The sequence below is a fragment of the Podarcis bocagei genome (genome assembly GCF_964188305.1).
Source record: "Podarcis bocagei genome assembly, chromosome: Z".
Classification (NCBI taxonomy): domain Eukaryota; kingdom Metazoa; phylum Chordata; class Lepidosauria; order Squamata; family Lacertidae; genus Podarcis; species Podarcis bocagei.
Genome location: NC_138140.1, coordinates 4284770 through 4303976, shown reverse-complemented (window position 1 = coordinate 4303976; position 19207 = coordinate 4284770). Strand labels below are relative to the sequence as shown.

General features: G+C 47.2%; 1 protein-coding gene across 2 annotated transcripts; it reads left to right on the top strand.

The window, feature by feature from the left end:
* The first annotated feature begins 104 nt into the window (after positions 1-104).
* ST6GALNAC6 (ST6 N-acetylgalactosaminide alpha-2,6-sialyltransferase 6) lies at positions 105-18855 on the top strand. 2 transcript variants are annotated; one of them, XM_081179859.1, is made up of 7 exons: positions 105-359; positions 3546-3741; positions 9973-10038; positions 12303-12476; positions 14611-15008; positions 15829-15936; positions 16090-18855. In XM_081179859.1, the coding sequence occupies exons 3-7, from the start codon at positions 10024-10026 to the stop codon at positions 16274-16276; spliced, it is 882 nt and encodes a 293-aa protein (XP_081035985.1). In that variant the 5' UTR covers positions 105-359; positions 3546-3741; positions 9973-10023; the 3' UTR covers positions 16277-18855. The 2 variants fall into 2 exon arrangements, with proteins under 2 accessions (XP_081035985.1, XP_081035984.1); XM_081179858.1 differs by having other exon boundaries at positions 109-359; positions 16087-18855.
* Positions 18856-19207: the final 352 nt, after the last annotated feature.

Below are 19207 nucleotides of genomic sequence, written 5' to 3'. Positions count from 1 at the left end.
CCTTCTTGGTGTCAGATCTCTCTTCCCAAACACCTCACTAACTGCGCGCGCGCACAGCGAGAGGCAGAGCCAGAGAGCGAGCTGAAATCGGATCAGGAGAGGAGAGGAGGAGGGGGGGGGGAAAGGGTTCCCCTGATTTGCTGCTCGGAGCATGAATGCAGACGGGAGAAAGCGAGACGTGCTAGGACCCAGAGGCTTGCAAAATCCAAGAGAGTCATCTTTTCGTCTGGATCCCAGAGGTTTAGCAGCAGCTTCTGGTGGCGGGATGTGTGCAAGTGAAGCTGGTACCAGCCCAGAGGAGAGATCCTTTCCTGGTGAAATCTAGAATTGGATCGAGGGCGCACCGGAAGATCAAGAAGGTGTCATGCATGGCTTTTGGGGTTTTTTGTTTTTTGTTTTGTGGGGTAGAGGCGGGGGGGGGGCGGGGAGGTGGAGAAGCTGCCAATGTCTAGAAACCTTAAGATACTGTATAACGCTGGTTTCTCTCTGGTTGCCCCTAGATCTGCTTCGTAGGTTTGGTTGCCTGACAGCAGGCTGCTGAGTTTGACAACAAACAGGCCTCCCATGGAAACGCATTGTTAAATATTTGTTTGGGTAAAGGTCTTGTCCGTACCATCCGTTACACTTGGCTAAGCTTTTTATGCATGTGCATGCTAACGATTTATTTGACAAATCTCCAAAGGATAAGGGTAGGTTTAAAGAGAAGAATGGTGGGGTTTTGGGGGGCAGGGTGGTTGTGTGTATCATACACACACACACACACACACACACACACACACACACACTGTGTGCGTGTGTGTATGAATTGCAGTTCTCTCATATGTGTGTGTGTGTGTGTGTGTGTGTGTGTGTGTGTGTGAGAGAGAAGTGCATTCATATAACAGAGTGGTGATATTTCTAGCTAAGAAGACTCCATATATATATATATATATATATATATATATATATATATATATGTAGGTTTTGGTGTCTTCGGGTGTCTTCCCGTGTAAGAGTTGGGGTGTCTAGGCGACGTTTCGACCTCGTCGAAACGTCGCCTAGACACCCCAACTCTTACACGGGAAGACACCCGAAGACACCAAAACCTACATTCCTGTACCCGTGAAAATCTACGAAAGCAAATATATATATATATATATATATATATATATATATATATATATGGAGTATAGCAATGCAGAAGGAAGGGGTAAATGAAAAGAGGAAGCTGCAAAAACTGAGTCAGTGCACTCAGCATTGTTTACAGTACAGCTAGTAGTGGCTCTCCAGGAATTTGGACGGGGGTCTCACTGAACCCTGCCTGGAGACCCTTGAGATTGAATCTGGGACCATCTACATGCCAGGCAGATGCTCTTCCGCTAAGCTACGGCCCTTCCTGACATACAAGTAAAGGAGCACAGAAGGCAGAGTGGAGTGTCTTTTTAGCGGGTGGGGGGATGTCTTACTTGTAAAGTTTCTTGTCTGTACACTCTCCAGTATGGGATGGAAGGATTTACTTGGGTCAGTGAAGCATAACTGCTCAGCTTTCTTTGATTAACTTCCTTGCATTCCCCCCCCCCCCGGCCACTCCTAAGAATATATTTTTTACTTATTTGCATCATTGTGCACTGCACTTTTACACAAAATTTTGCAAGGCAGTGCAAGTTATAAAATATACAGGGAACAAGATGTCAGATTGTGATTGTATTGCACAATCCAAAATCTCTCTCTGGTTGGCAGATGTTGCATTAACTACATATACTCCATACATGTAAAGCACATTCCCCCACTCCCCAAATAATTATGAAAACTGTGATTTGTTTTTGTTTTTAATAGATATTTATTGAAGTTTCAGAAATTATATACAAAAGAAAAACATACAAAACACAGACAAAAAAGAACAAGTATAATTTCATTCCCTTATTTTCTTATGCCTTACTTCGCTGACCTCCTCCTACTTTCCCTTTCTGTATTCCAATTTCAAAATATTTATTCAGCAAGTCCTCTCCCTTAATTTCATTTAGTTTTAACCTTTCTTTCCTTTTAACTTAAACATTACTGCTATAAACCACCTAGCTTCTAAGCCGTCATTATTCTAACATTCAATAATTTTGCAGTGTTTCTCATCCCTTTCTTCAATTTATTTTAGATAACCTTATTTTCATTTAGTTTAGTTCATTTAAAAAATCCAGTTTTACCTTATCCAAACTTAATCGTCGAACTTTTACATCAGTTCTTATTCTTAAACTATTTTTTCTAAGGTCGACCAAGGTTCCCTTCCACGAATTTCCCAATTTACATAACAATGATAAGAAAAAATAAAAGCAACAGAATAAATTGTAATTATGAACCCTTTGGAATCCCAAACTCCACACCCCCTTTCCCGGTTTCAGTCCCCCAAAATGTCCATCAGTCTTAATCTACTATCAGCCTGGAGATCTCACGTCCGAGGCGCTTGATTGTCTCTCAGTTCCTCTCTGCCGGTCTTTTTGATAGACCTTAATATTGAACACCAAATCTTGGAGAAGCTCCGGCCCAACAGGATCTATGCTTTTTCCAGCTAGGCCTCCATGCTTAAAGGTAGAGCCTATGGGGTGTTCCATTTCTTGTTTCTTGCTCCTTTCCAGTCCAAAAGTCCCCAAAGCTCTAACCTCCACCTTAATCACATTTGTAATCCTTTGGTCTTCTGATTTCCACATAAGAAGATCTCTCCATTTCTCAATCTCCAGTTCAGGCCAAGCTTCCCACATCAGATTTTTATTTTCCTTTATTGCCATCATGTCAGGCCTCAAAGCAACACTCTCTTTTAACATCTGCACACCAGCTCCTCCTTCCTTTTTTTCAGGGACAACATATGTCTCCTTATCCATATTCTCAAAACTCTCGGATTTCTCTATTTGTCCAGTTAAATAGGCTCCTTGTTTCCAATCCTTATCCAATCCAAGAATTTTATTTACTGTTAAGTTGAAACATTTAAGTCCAAAGTTGAAACATTTGTAGCCATAACATCAAATTGACCTTGTAACTTTCCGAAAACTGTGATTTGTTAAGGGTGCTGGGAATTGTAGCTCTCACAGCAGCAAACCACAGTCCCAAGGATTAAAGGGGAGTGGGGGGAAACTGCGCATTAAATGCAAGGTGTGAAGACGGCCCTCCTATGTGGTTGGTCAAGATGTGCTGAGCCAGCACTGGATCCTCACTTTGAGTCACTTTTGCATTTTGTGCGTTTGTGCTGTGGGATCTGACATAACTCAGCTTTATTTTATTTTATCCCTAATGCAGCCTTTGCCAACCAAGGTTGGTGGTGCCTGCCCTAATGAAAACAGCTGTTTGGAAAAAACTGTTGCCTTGGGGCAGGGAATGATTCCAAACTTGGCCTTCCGCCACCTGGCATCATGTGCTTTGTTCAAGTTTAGCTAGAGAGAAAGCCTTTGACTTCAACCAGCAGATTGGCTCATGCGGGTCTGAGGCTGCTTCCGATTTGATTCCTCACCAGCAAACATGTTTGAAAAGCCAGCCCATCTGCTTTATTTTATTTTATTTTTAAACACCCTTTGCTTTTGCAGGCCTCTGAGAGCAGGGCTGCTGGCCTGTGTGCCTGTCGTCTTGTTGTGATGCTTGAATAAAAGGATCAAGTGCACGGGCTGTATCATGGAAGGATGGTCTGGCAACTGGGGCTGGCAGCACCTCATGGCTCCCCACGAAGGAGAAGACCCCCCCAACCATGCTCCCGACTTTGTTCATGTGAGACATCCTGCCTTGGTAAGGAGGGAGACACTGACCTGGATTTTTAATATGGTCTGTTAGAGCTTAAATCAGGCACAGGCCCAAATGCCAAAACAGCACTTATTTACAGTGGTGCCCCGCAAGACGAATGCCTCGCAAGACGGAAAACTCGCTAGACGAAAGAGTTTTCCATTTTGGAGGTGCTTCGCAAAACGAATTTCCTATGGGCTTGCTTCGCAAGACGAAAATGTCTTGCGAGTTCCTGCGGTTTTTTCCCCTCCCCCCCTTTTTCTAAGCTGCAAAGCCGCTTATCAGCTGATCCGATAAGATGATAAGCTGCTAAAAGCCGCTAATAGCGCTAATCCGCTAATCCGTCAATGGGCTTGCTTTGCAAGACGAAAAAACCGCTAGACGAAGAGAATCACAGAACGGATTCTTTTTGTCTTGCGAGGCACCACTGTATCTGCTTGTTTTAAAACATTTGTACCCAGCTGAAGTTCTGAAGGCGGCATGCAATATATTTAATGTCTGCTAAAATAGACAATGGCATAATCAATACTGGGAGTGGGGCAAAGATGTAGAGTAAATCTACACCCCCACCAACCTCAGCCTGCCACCAGCCAGACCCTGCCCCCCTGCCTACTTACCTAAATCCAGTCCAGGGGGTCGCCCTGCCTACCATCTTCCTCCTCCTTAGTCTCAGTGCTGCCCCTTCTAGAAATCAGCAGGGAGAAGGAACATGGAGATAAAGAATGAGTTGGCTCTGTCTGTCATTGGCCTTGCACATACATACTATAGACATCAATTTATATGTATACCACCTTTTCAGAGTTCAAACCATGCTCAAGGAAGCTTATGACATAACAAATTACAGAATTCCAAACAAAACCAAAAGTAGTCACAAACAAGAAATAAAACACATCAAAAATACACAACCAAACTGATTGATTTCCACATAAATAATTAGATCTTAAAACAGAGATAGAAAAAATTAATATCAACAGCAGCAATAACCCCCCCCCCAAAAAAAAACAATACCCTCCATTCCAAATGTCTGTTTATCGGCCTCAGCTTTTGCAGCTGGAGTCAGTCAGGGTCCCACCCTCACAGGTGGGAAAGGCCAGCAAGTGGGGGATGGGGAGCAGGTCTTTTGGGGCTCCCAGCCAAGATGGTCTCTGGCCTCTTCAGGTAATCAATAATCTGTTTGGTTGCCTATGATCAGGGCCTGTCCAAGACATTCTGGCACCTGAGGCCAACCACAAAATGTAATCCCCCTCCCCACTGTGGTCTAAAGCACTGAGTGCTGTAGTTTAAACCACAGCCTTTTGGGCTTGCCAATCAGAAGGTTTGCTCTTTAAATACCTGGGACGGGGTGAGCTCCTGATGCTCTGTCCCAGCTCCTACCAACCTAGCAGTTCGGAAGCACGCCAGTACAAGTAGATGAATAGGCACCACTGCGGCGGGAAGGTAAATGCCGTTTCCGTGCGCTCTAGTTTCCATCACGGGGTTTGTTGTGCCAGAAGCAGATTAGTCATGCTGGCCACATGACCCAGAAAGCTGTCTGTGGACAAATGCCGGCTCCCTTGGCTTGAAGCGAGTTGAGTGCCGCAATCCCAGAGCCGAACTAGGCTGGACTTAACCGTCCAGGGGATCTTAACCTTTCCCCTCTACCTACCATTGGCTACACTGGTTGGGGCTGATAGGAGTTGGAGTACAACAACACCTACAGCACACCATGTTAGCTGCTTCTTCACCAATTTCCCACCCCCCCCCCAGCTTTCAATATTCTGTGGCGACTGGGTATGCTCAGTGTTCATTTGGTTGTTTTGAGTGTTCTCTCCCTCCATTTTACTTTACTTTACTTTAGTAAGTCTCAGGGCTACCTCTTATATCCCTGCCTGATCACTGAGACTTTTGGAAGACTCTCTGGTTCAGATGCGCAGCTCGTAAGCACTGAAACACATGCATTCAGTGCTGTGAAAGCAAACCTGTGAAACTCCCTCCCAATTGAGATTACACAGGCACCCACCCACCCACCCACCCACTTTTACTGACCTTCTGGTGCATGGCTTTCGTATTCCATCAAACATTTTAAGATAGTTTCGTGTTTATGTTCAGTTTTGTAATGAGCTTTTAACTGTTTTATTTTCTAGGGTTTGAAAATTCATTTATTTAATTTGTTCACAACATGAAAATACATAATAAAAACACAAAATACATAATAAAAACAAAGCAAACCAATAAGCCCTCCCCTTTGTAGTATTCTCTGTATTGTTTATTTTTATGTACACAGCTTAGAAATTCTAATGATTAAGCAGTGTATATATTATTTTTATTGATTTTCCAAATTATTAAGCAGTATATGCAAGTCTGCTGACACCCGCCGCTCCCCCCCCCCCCGCCCTCTTCATGGATGCTGTTTTGGCTGCTGTGCCCCCACATGGGAGTGCTACCTAGCTAGGCAAAAGTTGCCGCTGCTCATTGCGGGACGCTTAAGCACATGTTCAAAGCGTTCTCTGGTTTGACACACATCCTGGGCTCTTGTGGCTTTTCAGTTGCACTCCCACCCAACTTAATAATGTTCTTCTCCTACTCCTACTCCCCCCCATCCCATGAGTTCCTGAGTCAGATTTCCCTAGGATCCATACACTAAATAATTAACTCACAAAGGGCAAGTATGGATACTTAAGGTTTTATTTTATTTTCAAAGCAGCCCAGGCATAAACCTAATCATCCTTGCTCATTCAAGCCTCTTTCTGGATGTTGGCAGCGGGACGGGTAGGTCAGGAAGAGGTGGAGAAACTCCCCAGTAGGACATTTGAGAGAAGGGAGCTCTGCTCCACTTGGAAGCTCTGCTCTAAGAATCAATTACATGCATGTTTTACAGAGCCCAGCCGAGATCACTGGGGTTTATTCCGACTTAAGAGAGCAATGGATGACAGTCTCTATGTAAAATGTTGGCGTTAAAGCATTGCTGTGCAGCCCAGAATGTTCCATCCCAAGCACAGGATGCTGGGATTTCATTTTAACACCCACACATTGTTAAAATTCTTCTAACCAGATTGCTAAAGAACACTGAAAACAAGCCTTTTATTGTGCTTAAAACGGCATGCTCCTAAAGGAGAAAAAAAAATCCTTCTACAGACTGGGGTGGGCAAAACTCAAATTCTTCAGATTCTCATTTTTCTGGTCTTAACATCAGTTATCCACATTTGCAGATTTTTCTTGATGCAAAGGAGAATTCCTCCTAATACACACTCATGCATGTATGTATGCATGCACGCATGCATGCAGTTTTATAGAACATGCAAATTTTTGCAAAGCAAATTTCCTCTAATATAATGCATTTTAGTGGGAGGGTTTGTATGTTGAATTTTGAAGGACGGGTGTGTTTTGGTTCATATATGTTTCAAAAACGGCGAAACAGGGGTTTCAGGAAGGGTTTTCCCACAGCCCTACCTGGAAACACTAGAGATTGTACTTGGGACCTTTTGCATGTAAGGCAAATGCTCTGAGCCATAATCCTTCCCCAAAGGACGGCCCTACCATTGGGCAGAGGGAGATAGCTGGTGCTTGGGCGGAGTGAGCAGCAGTGCCAAGGTATTAGGGGATAAGGCTGTATGTTCTTCTATAGGGAGAGTTTTAGCCATCTCTCTTTAATGTTACAGCCTTTTAAAAAAAAAGTTCTCTGTTTTGGGGCCCCTTAGGATGCGGGTGGCGCTGTGGGTTAAACCACAGAGCCTAGGACTTGCTGATTAGAAGGTTGGCAGTTCGAATCCCCGCAACAGGGTGAGCTCCCGTTGATCTGCCCCTGCTCCTGCCAACCTAGCAGTTCAAAAGCACATCAAAGTACAAGTAGATAAATAGGTACTGCTCCGGCGGGAAGGTAAACGGCGTTTCCGTGCGCTGCTCTGGTTTGCCAGAAGCGGCTTACTCATGCTGGCCACATGACCCGGAAGCTGTACGCCGGCTCCCTTGGCCAATAAAGCGAGATGAGCGCCGCAACCCCAGAGTTGGCCATGACTGGACCTAATGGTCAGGGGTCCCTTTACCTTTACCTTTAGGACTAAAAAGGTAAAAGTACTTAGAATTAACAAATAAATAGAAATAGTCCAAGTGATCTGTTGTGATCTACATGGTAGTGAAATGAAGAGGGTTTGGTACCATGCCCAAAAACCTTAAAACCACGGCTGTGATAAGTTTTTGCTTGAACCTAGACTAGCATTTGTCAGTCATCCCTGCTCAGCAACGTGACCTGGCAGTGACCTTCCAGAGTTTCAGGCAGGATTTTTCTTCCAGCCCTAACCTTCTGCATGCCAAGCAGGTACTCTTATCACTGAGCTATGGCCCTTCCCTTAGTTGAAAATTCATAACATTCAGTATAAAGGCAGTTTCCTATGTTCCATTCCGGACGTGCCTGATTCTCTGACATCTAACCCACGAGGAAATCAGTTTACCCAAGTTAATCATGCGTAGCAATCCTATCCCTGGGCCTGTTTGGAGGACCCAGTCCAGTGCGTTAAGGTCAGGCCTAGATTTTCCATTCACTGCTGCTTTTCCTGCGTGTTGTTTATAGACCCAGCTGGTTTCCTGCCTCTCCCCCTCCCCCTCCCCACTCCTCCCTCCCTTGTCAATTTATTAGAGCATTTCCCTGATCACTCTGAGTGCAGTGCAAGAGAAAACTAGGGCTTTAAAAAAAGCATTTAAATATCCAGGACACGTGACAGTTAAGAAGAGATGCCAGCTGCCACATTGTTCTTGGGAAGCAAGAAAGAGAGAAAGTTTATCTAGGGGGGTGGGGTGATCTTAAGTACTTTCCAAAAAAATAATAATTAAAATGACTTGAAACACAACCTTGGTGCAGCTAGTTAGCTTCTGCACACACTTGCATACCTCTCTCGGCCCTCCTCCAGGTTTGCAAGAGACACATTTCATCCCCCCCCCCAATTTTTTTGTTCATTTTATAACACAAATAAACAATACAAACAGAAATAGAAACAATACAAACAAATTCTTGTCTTATCCTTATTTTTTCTAAACATTGTTAGAAGTCCCCCCATCTGATTTTCATTTTACCTCATCTTTAGCAGTTTTATATATCATAATTTTTAACCATTTTTTTATCACACTTAAAAGGTAAAGGGACCCCTGACCATTAGGTCCAGTTGTGGCCGACTCTGGGGTTGCGGTGCTCATCTCGCTTTATTGGCCAAGGGAGCCGGCGTACAGCTTTCGGGTCATGTGGCCAGCATGACTAAGCCGCTTCTGGCGAACCAGAGCAGTGCACGGAAACGCCATTTACCTTCCCGCCAGAGTGGTACCTATTTATCTACTTCCACTTTGACATGCTTTCGGACTGCTAGGTTGGCAGGAGCAGGGACCAAGCAACGGGCGCTCACCCCGTGGCAGGGATTCGAACCGCTGACCTTCTGATCGGCAAGTCCTAGGCTCTGTGGTTTAACCCACAGCGCCACCCACGTCCCTCTATCACACTTACTTTTACCATAATAATCTTCACATTTTATCACTTACAAATAATACTATTTTAAAATACACTATCTTCTACTTCTAACCCTACAGCCTGTATCCACTTCTGAAGCTATTCTAAGATTTAAATATTAAAATATTTTTTCAAATATTCTTTAAACTTCTACATTTCAGCCTGCCAAAAACACCCAGGCACAGTGCAAAACAGGGCTGGTGAGAGATGAAGTATGGGGACAAGAGACCCAACTGAGGAGGAGTATGGGCTTGGGAGAGCTCCAAGCAGTGGCGTAGCGTGGGGGGTGCAGGGGGGGCCGGCCGCACCGGGCGCAACATCTGGGGGTTAGGGTTAGGAGGCGCAAATCCACGGGTTAGGGGGCGCAAGTTACTTGCCTTGCTCCGGGTGCTGACAACCCACGCTACGCCACTGGCTCCAAGGGCCAGGTGGAGACCCATGGAAGGCCACATTTGGCTCCTGAGGATGAGGTCCCACAATTTGATGTACCTGGGGGAAAGACCCTCCACCAACCCCACCTGTGCGGAATCCTGGCTAATGTTATAGGCAGGTTTAGACCACAGCGCCACCTGCATCCCAGCTTCCTTATTAGTACATTGCAATTTTCCAGTGCTTAGCCCAGGCGCAAAATAGACCATGTCCCACTCTCCTTCGCATTGAAGTGACCCCTACTGCTGGGTGGTGGAACACCTTGTATGCTGGTAAAAGCCCCTTCTTTTTCATCCAGAAACCACAAATGTCACCCTGTCCTTTTGACTTTATTGCAGGCATCCAAGTTACGCTGATTGAGGCTCCAACCTAAGGCCAGGACGGGCGACATGAAAAACGACAAGGTGAGCCCCCTACCCCACTCCTGCCCCCTGCAGTCTCGGGAGAAATCTGTTTCTTCCTCATACTATTGATCTATGAATATGAATGTTGCATTGCTGTACTGCAGCAGCTGCAGGGAATCTTTTTCAGCCTGTACGGCCTCATTCCCTTCTGCAAAAAGAGTTTCCAAGTGCCTCATAGAATCATAGAACTGTAGAGCTGGTCCAACTAGTCCAACCCCCTGCAGTGATGGAATCTCACGCAGATCATACATGACAGGTGGCCATCAAACCTCTGCTTCAAAACCTCCAAGGAAGGAGAGTCCACCACCTCTTGTGGGAGTTTGTTCCACTGTCCAACAGCTCTTATCCTCAGAAAGTTCTTCCTGATGTTCAGTTGGAATCTCCTTTCTTGTAACTGGAATCCACTGGTTTGAGTCCTACCCTCCAGAGCAGGAGAAAACAAGCTTGCTCTGTCCTCCATGCGACAGCCCTTGAGATATGGGAAGATGGGTATCATCATTTCCTCTCAGTCTCCTCTTTTCCAAGTTAAACATACCCAGCTCCCTCAACCGTTCATGAGGCTTGGTTTCCAGGACTGTACCAGAGGCAAAAATGAGGAAAGGAAAGAACATAAAGAACACCTTTCTCTTGTAGGCTTTCATATACACCAGGGGTCAGCAAACGTTTTCAGCAGGGGGCTGGTCCACTGTCCCTCATACCTTGTGGGGGGGGGCGGACTATATTTTGGAGGGGGGGAATTAATGAATTACTATGCCCCACCAATAACCCAGAGATGTATTTTAAATAAAAGCACACATTCTACTCATGTAAAAACACACTTGATTCCCGGACCGTCCACGGGCCGGATTGAGAAGGCGATTGGGCCAGATCCGGCCCCTGGACCTTAGTTTGCCTACCCATGATATACACATTCACATGCCCCTCGTCTCCCTCCCTCCAGATAAGCAAAAGCTTTATTAGTGTTAAGGGAACACATTCCATACAGGCAAAAGCACCTGGGCTATGTAGCAGGGCCAGTGATGGCCATGGCTTGGGAAAGTGTGTGGCCTAGGGAGAGGTTCAAGGACCATATAGAGAGGCCTGGATGGGCACATTTAGCTTCTGCACAAACTTTGCGAATTGCTTTGGGAGTGGCATGCTTCCTGCACCAAGCCAGGAATTCATAGTGCCTTCCTATGGGCATACTGCATAGACAGCTATGCAAAAGCTGCTGCTTCTCATTGCAAGGGTAAATGAACGTTAAATGTTAAGAGCCACATAAAGCACTTCTGGTTCTCTGGGTTTGCTGCACAGTTCAATCTGTTTATTCTCTTGCGGCTGTTCACCCCCACACCCACTGTTCACCCCCCCTCTCTCCCTGCCCAGCAATTCCATTAGTTCCTTATTCAGATTTCCCCAGGATCACAACACTAAATAATTTACTCACAAAAGGCAATCACGAAGCACTTAAGTTTGTTTGTTTTCCAAAAGCAAGCTTTGCATAAATTTGTGCTTGCTGAGAGCTGTGGTCCAAAACCGGTTGATGAAAGTTGCTCTAGTAGGATGGGAGAGGGAAGGGGGAAATGTCTGGGCCCCTCCAGACTGGTGTGCAGCTTGTCTTTTGGGGGTGGGTGGGTGGGTGAATTCTGTGATCATTTTATGGAGGATAAGGCTATCACTGGTCACTAGCTGTGATGGCTACATTCTCCCTCCACTGAACACTAATTAATGGGGATCACAGATGGGAGGATGCATTTGTGCTCAGGTCCTGTAGGGCTGCTGACTGGCCACTGTAAGAGCAGGATGGTGGAGTAGATGCGCCCTTTGGCCTGATGCAGCAGGGCTCTTCACAGACGCAATAATTGTGCATTAACAGTGAATTCAGGCATGGCCCACCCATGAGGTAGATTGAAGCAGCTACCCTTGCTGCCGCTGCTGCTGCTGCTCAACCCCAATTCACAAGGCTTCAGGGGGCAGCCTTGTGGGGAAGAAGCACTTTCTTGTTTTACCTCAGGTGGTGAAGTGGGACAGGCCGCCCCTGAGTGGATGTATCCTGGACCCTCTGCACCCAGGATCAAGCAGATCTCCCGCTTCCCATGACTTGGAACCTGTAAATTTTGCTGCCACGTCAGACTCTTGGCTCCTGCTCTGCTTGCAAACAACTACTGTCCCCAAATCCTTGGCTACTGCCAAGCTAGAAAGGTGCCCCCGTGTGAACTGATGCCCTGGAGAGCAACCTGGCTCTTCTGACCATTTGCCCCCTCGTCCGCTCTTTGTGTCTGCAGGGCCAGCGCGCAGTTGTCTTTGTGGTTCTGTTTGGCCTGGTCATGCTGCTGATCATCTACAATGGCAGGAGCGAAGTCTTCCACTACACTGCGGTGAAAGTGAAGCCCCCGTTGCCTTCCAGCCTCAAAAAATGGGGGGTGAAGAACGGGTACCTGCCAGTCTCTGGAAACAAGGTATGGGAAGCGCGTGAACAATCAGCTGCCATTGTTTTGCAGGTCATAGAGAGGGAATCTCAGATCTCCCCAGATCTTACGCCCTCACTGCCTCTGCTGCACACTCAGGTGTTTCCTGCCTAACTAGAAAGTGTCCTTGAACTCTTGGGAGAAAAAGGACTGTGTAAGCAACTAAGATAAAATTTACATTCATCACCCCTCCCACTTTTGCCTCTGGTCCTGCCCACCACTGACATGTGTCCATTGAGCGGCTGCCCAGAAGGGAGTGTAGCCCTCAGACTGAAAAAGGTTCCCTACCTCTGTTTATTATTACATTTACATCACAAAAAATTACATTCTCCAAAACACCTCAAGGCATGCTATAGACACCCCCCAGCCCCTTTTTATCCCCAAAGCAACCCTGTGAGGTCGGTTAGGCTGAGTTACTGGCCCAAGGTCTCCCAGTGGGCTTTGTGGCAGTAGATTAATCATTGGTGGTCCTGGAAAGGGGAGTGGGCGGGGAGGGATCTTGAGAAATAATTTCTGGCACGTCACCAGCCACTGTACCCTGGTTCTATAAACCAGAAGGATGGAATGATGGGTAAGAAAATTGTTATGTACTGAGTTGAATAGGATCCAAAATGCAGCAGTCAGATTGGTCCTAGAACAATGCAGCAGTATGATTGGTCTGTAGGAGCCACCCAATCCAGCTCCAGATGGAAGTGAATCTGCAACCTGATTGGCCTACAGGCAGTGGCGTAGCGTGGGGGGTGTAGGGGGGCCCGGCCGTACCGGGCACAACATCTGGGGGTTAGGGTTAGGGTGTGCAAATCCATAGGTTAGGGGGCACAAATCCACGGGTTAGGGGGCGCAAATCACTTGCCTTGCCCCGGGTGCTGACAACCCATGCTACGCCACTGCCTACAGGCGAATTCCGGAATTAGCCAATCACGTGCAGCCCATTGTGTAAATAATGTATATAAAACAGATACTTTGGGGAAACTTTCATTCCTCCTCACCACTATGAGCTGAATAAAGAGCATGAAATCCACTCTCGACTCTGAGTATATTTCAGAAATCTTGCCTTTAAGAATTATCTTGGCAGCTGTTGGTAACAAGCAGCCGCAGAATGGCAGAGGAGTGATTCTGAAGCAGCTGTATGGGAAACTGATTCTCAGCTTCTGCTGATTTGTTCTCGATGATTTTTTCTTTTAAAAAGAGTTTTAGAGGTTAGCTGTTTTAGACGTTTTATCTACCATTTTCATCTTTGATAATACCAACATTGTATTATTTTATTGGCTTTAGATGTTGTTAGCAGTCTTTGAGAAGATGTTTTTAAATGAAGCAATGTTTTTAAATGAAGACATTAAATGAAGAAATGTAAGAAGCTGTCCCAGAAACTCCAGCGGGTGCAGAATGCTGCAGCGAGGCTCCTCACGGGGTCTCTGCCATGGGAGCATATTCACCCAGTGCTTTTCCAGCTGCACTGGCTCCCAGTGGAGTACAGGGTCAGATTTAAGGTGCTGGTTTTGACCTTTAAAGCCCTTCACGGCCTAGGACCCTCGTACCTACGGGACCGCCTCTCCTGATATGCCCCACGGAGGACCTTAAGATCCATAAACAGCAATACCCTAGAGGTCCCGGGCCCTAAGGAAGTCAGATTAGCCTCAACCAGAGCCAGGGCCTTTTCAACACTGGCTCCGGCCTGGTGGAACGCTCTGTCTCATGAGACCAGGGCCCCGCAGGATCTGATTTCTTCCCACAGGGCCTGTAAGACAGAGTTGTTCTGCCTGGCCTTTGGCTTGGAATCAACTTGATCCCCTCCCCTCCCCCTCTTCCTTTTTCCTTTCTCCTTCTGTGATGGAACTCCTATTTGGGGACTTCCTTGGCCTTTTTCTGGCCCACGTAGGACCAGTCTGGATAGCTGGCCTTGGTGAAGATTTGACGTTTTCATCCCCCAAAAAGTTTTTGATTTGAGTTCCTACTGTAATGAGGCAGCATTTTAATGTTGTATTTTAATCTTGCTTTTAAGTTGTATTTCAATCCATTGTTTTTATACCGGGGTTAGCCGCCCTGAGCCTGGTCTTGGCTGGGGAGGGCGGGGTATAAATAAAATTTAATAATAATAATAATACTCTTATCCCTCCACCCCCAGACTTTGGATCATCACTGCAGCCAATGCGTGATCATCACCAGTTCCAGTCACCTGCTGGGGAGCAAGCTGGGGGCAGCAATCGACCAGTCGGAGTGCACAATTCGCATGAACGATGCTCCCACGACGGCTTACGAAGCCGATGTTGGTAACAAGACGACCTTCAGGGTGGTGGCCCATTCAAGTATCTTCCGGGTCCTGAAGAGACCACAGGAGTTTGTCAACAAGACTCCGGACACCATCTTAATCTTTTGGGGGCCACCGGTCAGGATGCAGAAGAGCTTGCTGAAGGTCATCCAGCGCGTCAGCATGTCATTCCCTAACATGACGGCCTTCGTAGCTTCCCCCAGGCGCATGAAACAGTTTGATGACTTGTTCAAAAAGGAGACAGGGAAGGACAGGTAAATTCACCTGCAATTCTCCCTCCAGCATAGTTTCTGCAGCTCCTCTTCCAGGCAAGCCCTGCTATGGGGAGGGAGGAAAGATAGGTTGATTGTATCTTTTCCTTTTAACTTACAAGTGGGAGGTGTCTGCAGGTTCTGGGAAAATCCCAAGATTTGCAGAAGTAGAAGAAAAGTGGTGTTAATAGGTGGGGGGGGGGGCTAAATCCTAGAAATGAAGAAATGCTAGGATATTGATTAATTGGGATATGAATTAAAGTACAGTCTTGGGACGCAGGTGGCGCTGTGGGTTAAACCACAGAGCCTAGGACTTGCTGATCAGAAGGTCGGCGGTTCGAATCCCCACAACGGGGTGAGCTCGGTCCCTGCTCCTGCCAACATAGCAGCTCAAAAGCACGTCAAAGTGCAAGTACAGTGGTACCTCAGGTTACATACACTTCAGGTTACATACGCTTCAGGTTACACACTCCGCTAACCCAGAAATAGTGCTTCAGGTTAAGAACTTTGCTCAGGATAAGAACAGAAATCGTGCTCCGGCGGCGCAGCGGCACCTCCCACAAAAACAAAAAACCAGCCAAATTAGGGTTGAGTGTGTGCTGAGTGATAAAAGAATGCTGGCTGACTGTGGAGTATGGGGTGTGCAGAATGAAAAATTGATGTGAAATGGAATAGAGTGATTGGAATCCTCAACGTGGAGAATTCCACACTGCATCATTTTGTTGCAGGTCGGCATCTAATCTATATCAATCACTCACAGGTTGTGTTTGGATTTCCTTTCCTTTGAAACCCCCCCTCCTTTTGTGTCTCCCCGCTTTTGCAGAGTGACGTCACGGTCATGGCTGAGCACCGGCTGGTTCACCATGGTGATTGGCGTTGAGCTGTGTGACAAGATCCACGTCTATGGGATGGTCCCTCCCAACTACTGCATGTAAGTTCCTGCACTCTGCATGCTCCTTGTCAGTTTCGAAGGGGTGGGGGTTGCCCCAGGGCTGCCTCAATCTCTGCCTCTGCTTCTCTGCACCGCTCCCTGCTCACCAAACCCCAACCCACCCCCCATCTCCGGTTCTCTTCCCAACAGCAGGAAGCCTCCGCCCCACAAGTTGCCCTACCACTACTACGAGCCGAAGGGTCCGGATGAATGTGCCACCTACATCCACAACGAGCAAAGTCGGAAGGGCCACCACCACCGGTTCATCACTGAGAAGCGGGTCTTTGCCAAGTGGGCGAGTCTCTACAACATCACCTTCTCCCACCCAAACTGGGACTGAAGCCCCCCGTGGGGTGGGGCGGAGGAGAAACCACACAAGTGCCAAACCCATGGACTTGCGGGGCAGTGGGGAGGAGCTTCTGGGGCACACAGCCCTCTCCACAACAGGAGGAGGGAAAGGGATGCCCTTGGTGTGAAGATAGCTCAAGGGCCAACGTTGCTCCTAGCTCCAGGCCTTCCGTGTGCCAGGCTGCCAGGCCTGCTCAGCTGCTGTTTTAAATTTCCCACAATGCCCTTGGGCATTATGCATTGGATGACTCTGCTCCCCCCCCCTTAATGACAGCTCACAGCCTGCTGCTGCCGCCAGGGAAGCCCATGGTTTGAAAGCCCACCAGAGGGCTTGTATTAGCACACAAAACGACCCCTGTCGAATCAGGATGAGATCTCAGCACCTTGTATCTGCCAACCAGGTACTTCCGAGAAACCTACAAGGAAGGGTGTGAAGGTGGCAGCCCTCCGCTCTGTTTTGCCTCCTGCTTGGAGCGGGGATACAGAGGTAGACTTCCTTCGTACATGGAGGTTCGGTTTTCAGCTGTCACGGTTAAGAGCTGTGGGCAGACCATGAATTCTACCTAGCCCTTTGTAACAGGGATGGGCAGCCTTTTTGAGAGGGTCAAGGACAGCACTCCCTTGTGGGAGGGAGAAGTGGTTGCGGTGGTTGGGAGGGGAACTAAAATGCTGCTAACTTTTTAATAGGGACTTTTCACTTTTACCAAAAAAATAATAATTGCAAGGCAAATGTTGAAATGTGGAGAACTGGAGACTGGAAATAATGAGAAATTGAGATAAACCAAAATCAACCCTGGCAAACCCACAAGTACCTGCCATGGCTCCTCTTTCCCCCACCCCCACAAACCTGCTAGCTCACCTTCCTACGCCAACTATTTGCATTACTAACAGAACGTCTTGCAAATAGACCCAAGAGGGGATGGAAAGAAGAGTGGCATGGGGTAGAACAGATCGAAGATTTTGTTTTTATTCGAGGGAGGCAAGCCATGTGTCATTAGTCTGCTGTTTACTTAAGAAGCATGTTAGTGTTTTGTTTAGATTTTATTAAGCTTGCATCAGTTGGCCAAAATGAGCCCAGCCATAGGAGCCAAGTCCTAGGGGCCGAGGTCTCTTCGGCCTTCCCTTAAAACATTTGATGGTGCTGGCATTGCCATTCAAATGGTCTGTGTGCACTACATCTTGTGATCAATTATGCAGGGCAGAGCTTACCTGTCCCCCCCCCCCTGTTTTATTCAAGTTGGCACCCCTGAGCCCAGCCCTTTGAGAGGGAGGAAAGTAAAATGGAGAGAGCAAAGGTAGCCTCAGCTCAGTCCAGTGGTGCCTGGCACCCAGGTGGGCAAAAGGCAGAGAGCCCAACAGAAGGGGCAACCAGAGCTAATGACAGGCAGAGACAACTCATTCTAGTTCTGCAAGGGCAACACAGAGCCTAGAGAGAAAGAAGCTGAATGGAGCAGCCACCCTCTGGGTAGCTGTAGATAAGAAGGAAAGGAGATGGGGTCTGGCTGAGGACAGGCATGAGGTTGATGGGGCAGTTACCCTTTCACCCTGATGGACCAGCCTCCACTGATCTCATCCCTTCCCATTCGCATCCTTACTCTGCAACTACCCCATCCCAGAAACCGTACACTCCTCCCCACACTCATTTTTTCAGTTGGTGGTACAACCCTCATGTGGTAGCCCAGCCATTGTGCACAACTGTAGTTTTTAAAATAGTATCCCTCCACATATGGGACGCGGGTGGCGCTGTGGGTTAAACCACAGAACCTAGGACTTGCCAGTCAGAAGGTCGGCAGTTCGAATCCCCGCGACGGGGTGAGCTCCTGTTGCTCGGTCTCTGCTTCTGCCAACCTAGCAGTTTGAAAGCACGTCAAAGTGCAAGTAGATAAATAGGTACCGCTCCGGCAGGAAGGTAAACGGCGTTTCCGTGTGCTGCTCTGGTTTGCCAGAAGCGGCTTAGTCATGCTGGGCACATGACCCGGAAGCTGTACGCCAGCTCCCTCAGCCAGTAAAGTGAGACGAGCGCTGCAACCCCAGAGTCAGCCACGACTGGACCTAATGGTCAGGAGTCCCTTTACCTTTACCTTTACCCCGCCACACACCACAGCATTTATCCAAAAGCTAAAATAGGACCAGGGACCAGGAAATCAGAAGTGTCAGAAATCAACGGGGACATATGGGCTGCTTCCACAACAGAACATTTATTGTGGAATAGCTACCCTTCGTTTGCTCACTTTTTATGGGGCATCTGCACAGTGCCATCAAAGCATGCTTCACCCATTTTGTTTCCCCCACAGAGCTCAGAAAATCCAACTTTTTAAAACACAATGGAACAGTTCAGTCATGGATATAGCCAAGGGGGTTCAGGGGGGCAGTCCCCCAGTCATTAAAAATCAATACAAATCTGAGGTTCTTCCCCCCACCCTAACAAAAGCTTGCCCCCCCCCCAACAAAAATCCTGGCTATGCCCATGAGCTAGAAAAATAGGTCCCAGTACTCACCATAAAGTTGTTACAATGAATGCCACACATTTTAACAACAACAGAAAGTGGTGCTGTTGCTGCTTACCCCTGAGTACCCCCTGAAAAAACACACTGGAACAGCTGTGCAATTGCACCAGGTATAGATAATTCATTGCACAACTACAGTGGTACCTCGGGTTACATACGCTTCAGGTTACATACGCTTCAGGTTACAGACTCCGCTAACCCAGAAATAGTGCTTCAGGTTAAGAACTTTGCTTCAGGATGAGAACAAAAATCGGGCTCCGGTGGCGTGGCGGCAGCAGGAGGCCCCATTAGCTAAAGTGGTGCTTCAGGTTAAGAACAGTTTCAGGTTAAGTACGGACCTCTGGAATGAATTAAGTACTTAACCCGAGGTACCACTGTACTCAGTAGCATTCCTGGCTGGTTATGGCCTGGATACA

Excerpts from the sequence above, each read along its gene's own strand:
- ST6GALNAC6 (XM_081179858.1), top strand. Across the intron at positions 12,477-14,610 it reads TGCCAGTCTCTGGAAACAAG|ACTTTGGATCATCACTGCAG; the intron begins GTATGGGAAGCG and ends CTCCACCCCCAG. Across the intron at positions 15,009-15,828 it reads AAGGAGACAGGGAAGGACAG|AGTGACGTCACGGTCATGGC; the intron begins GTAAATTCACCT and ends CCGCTTTTGCAG.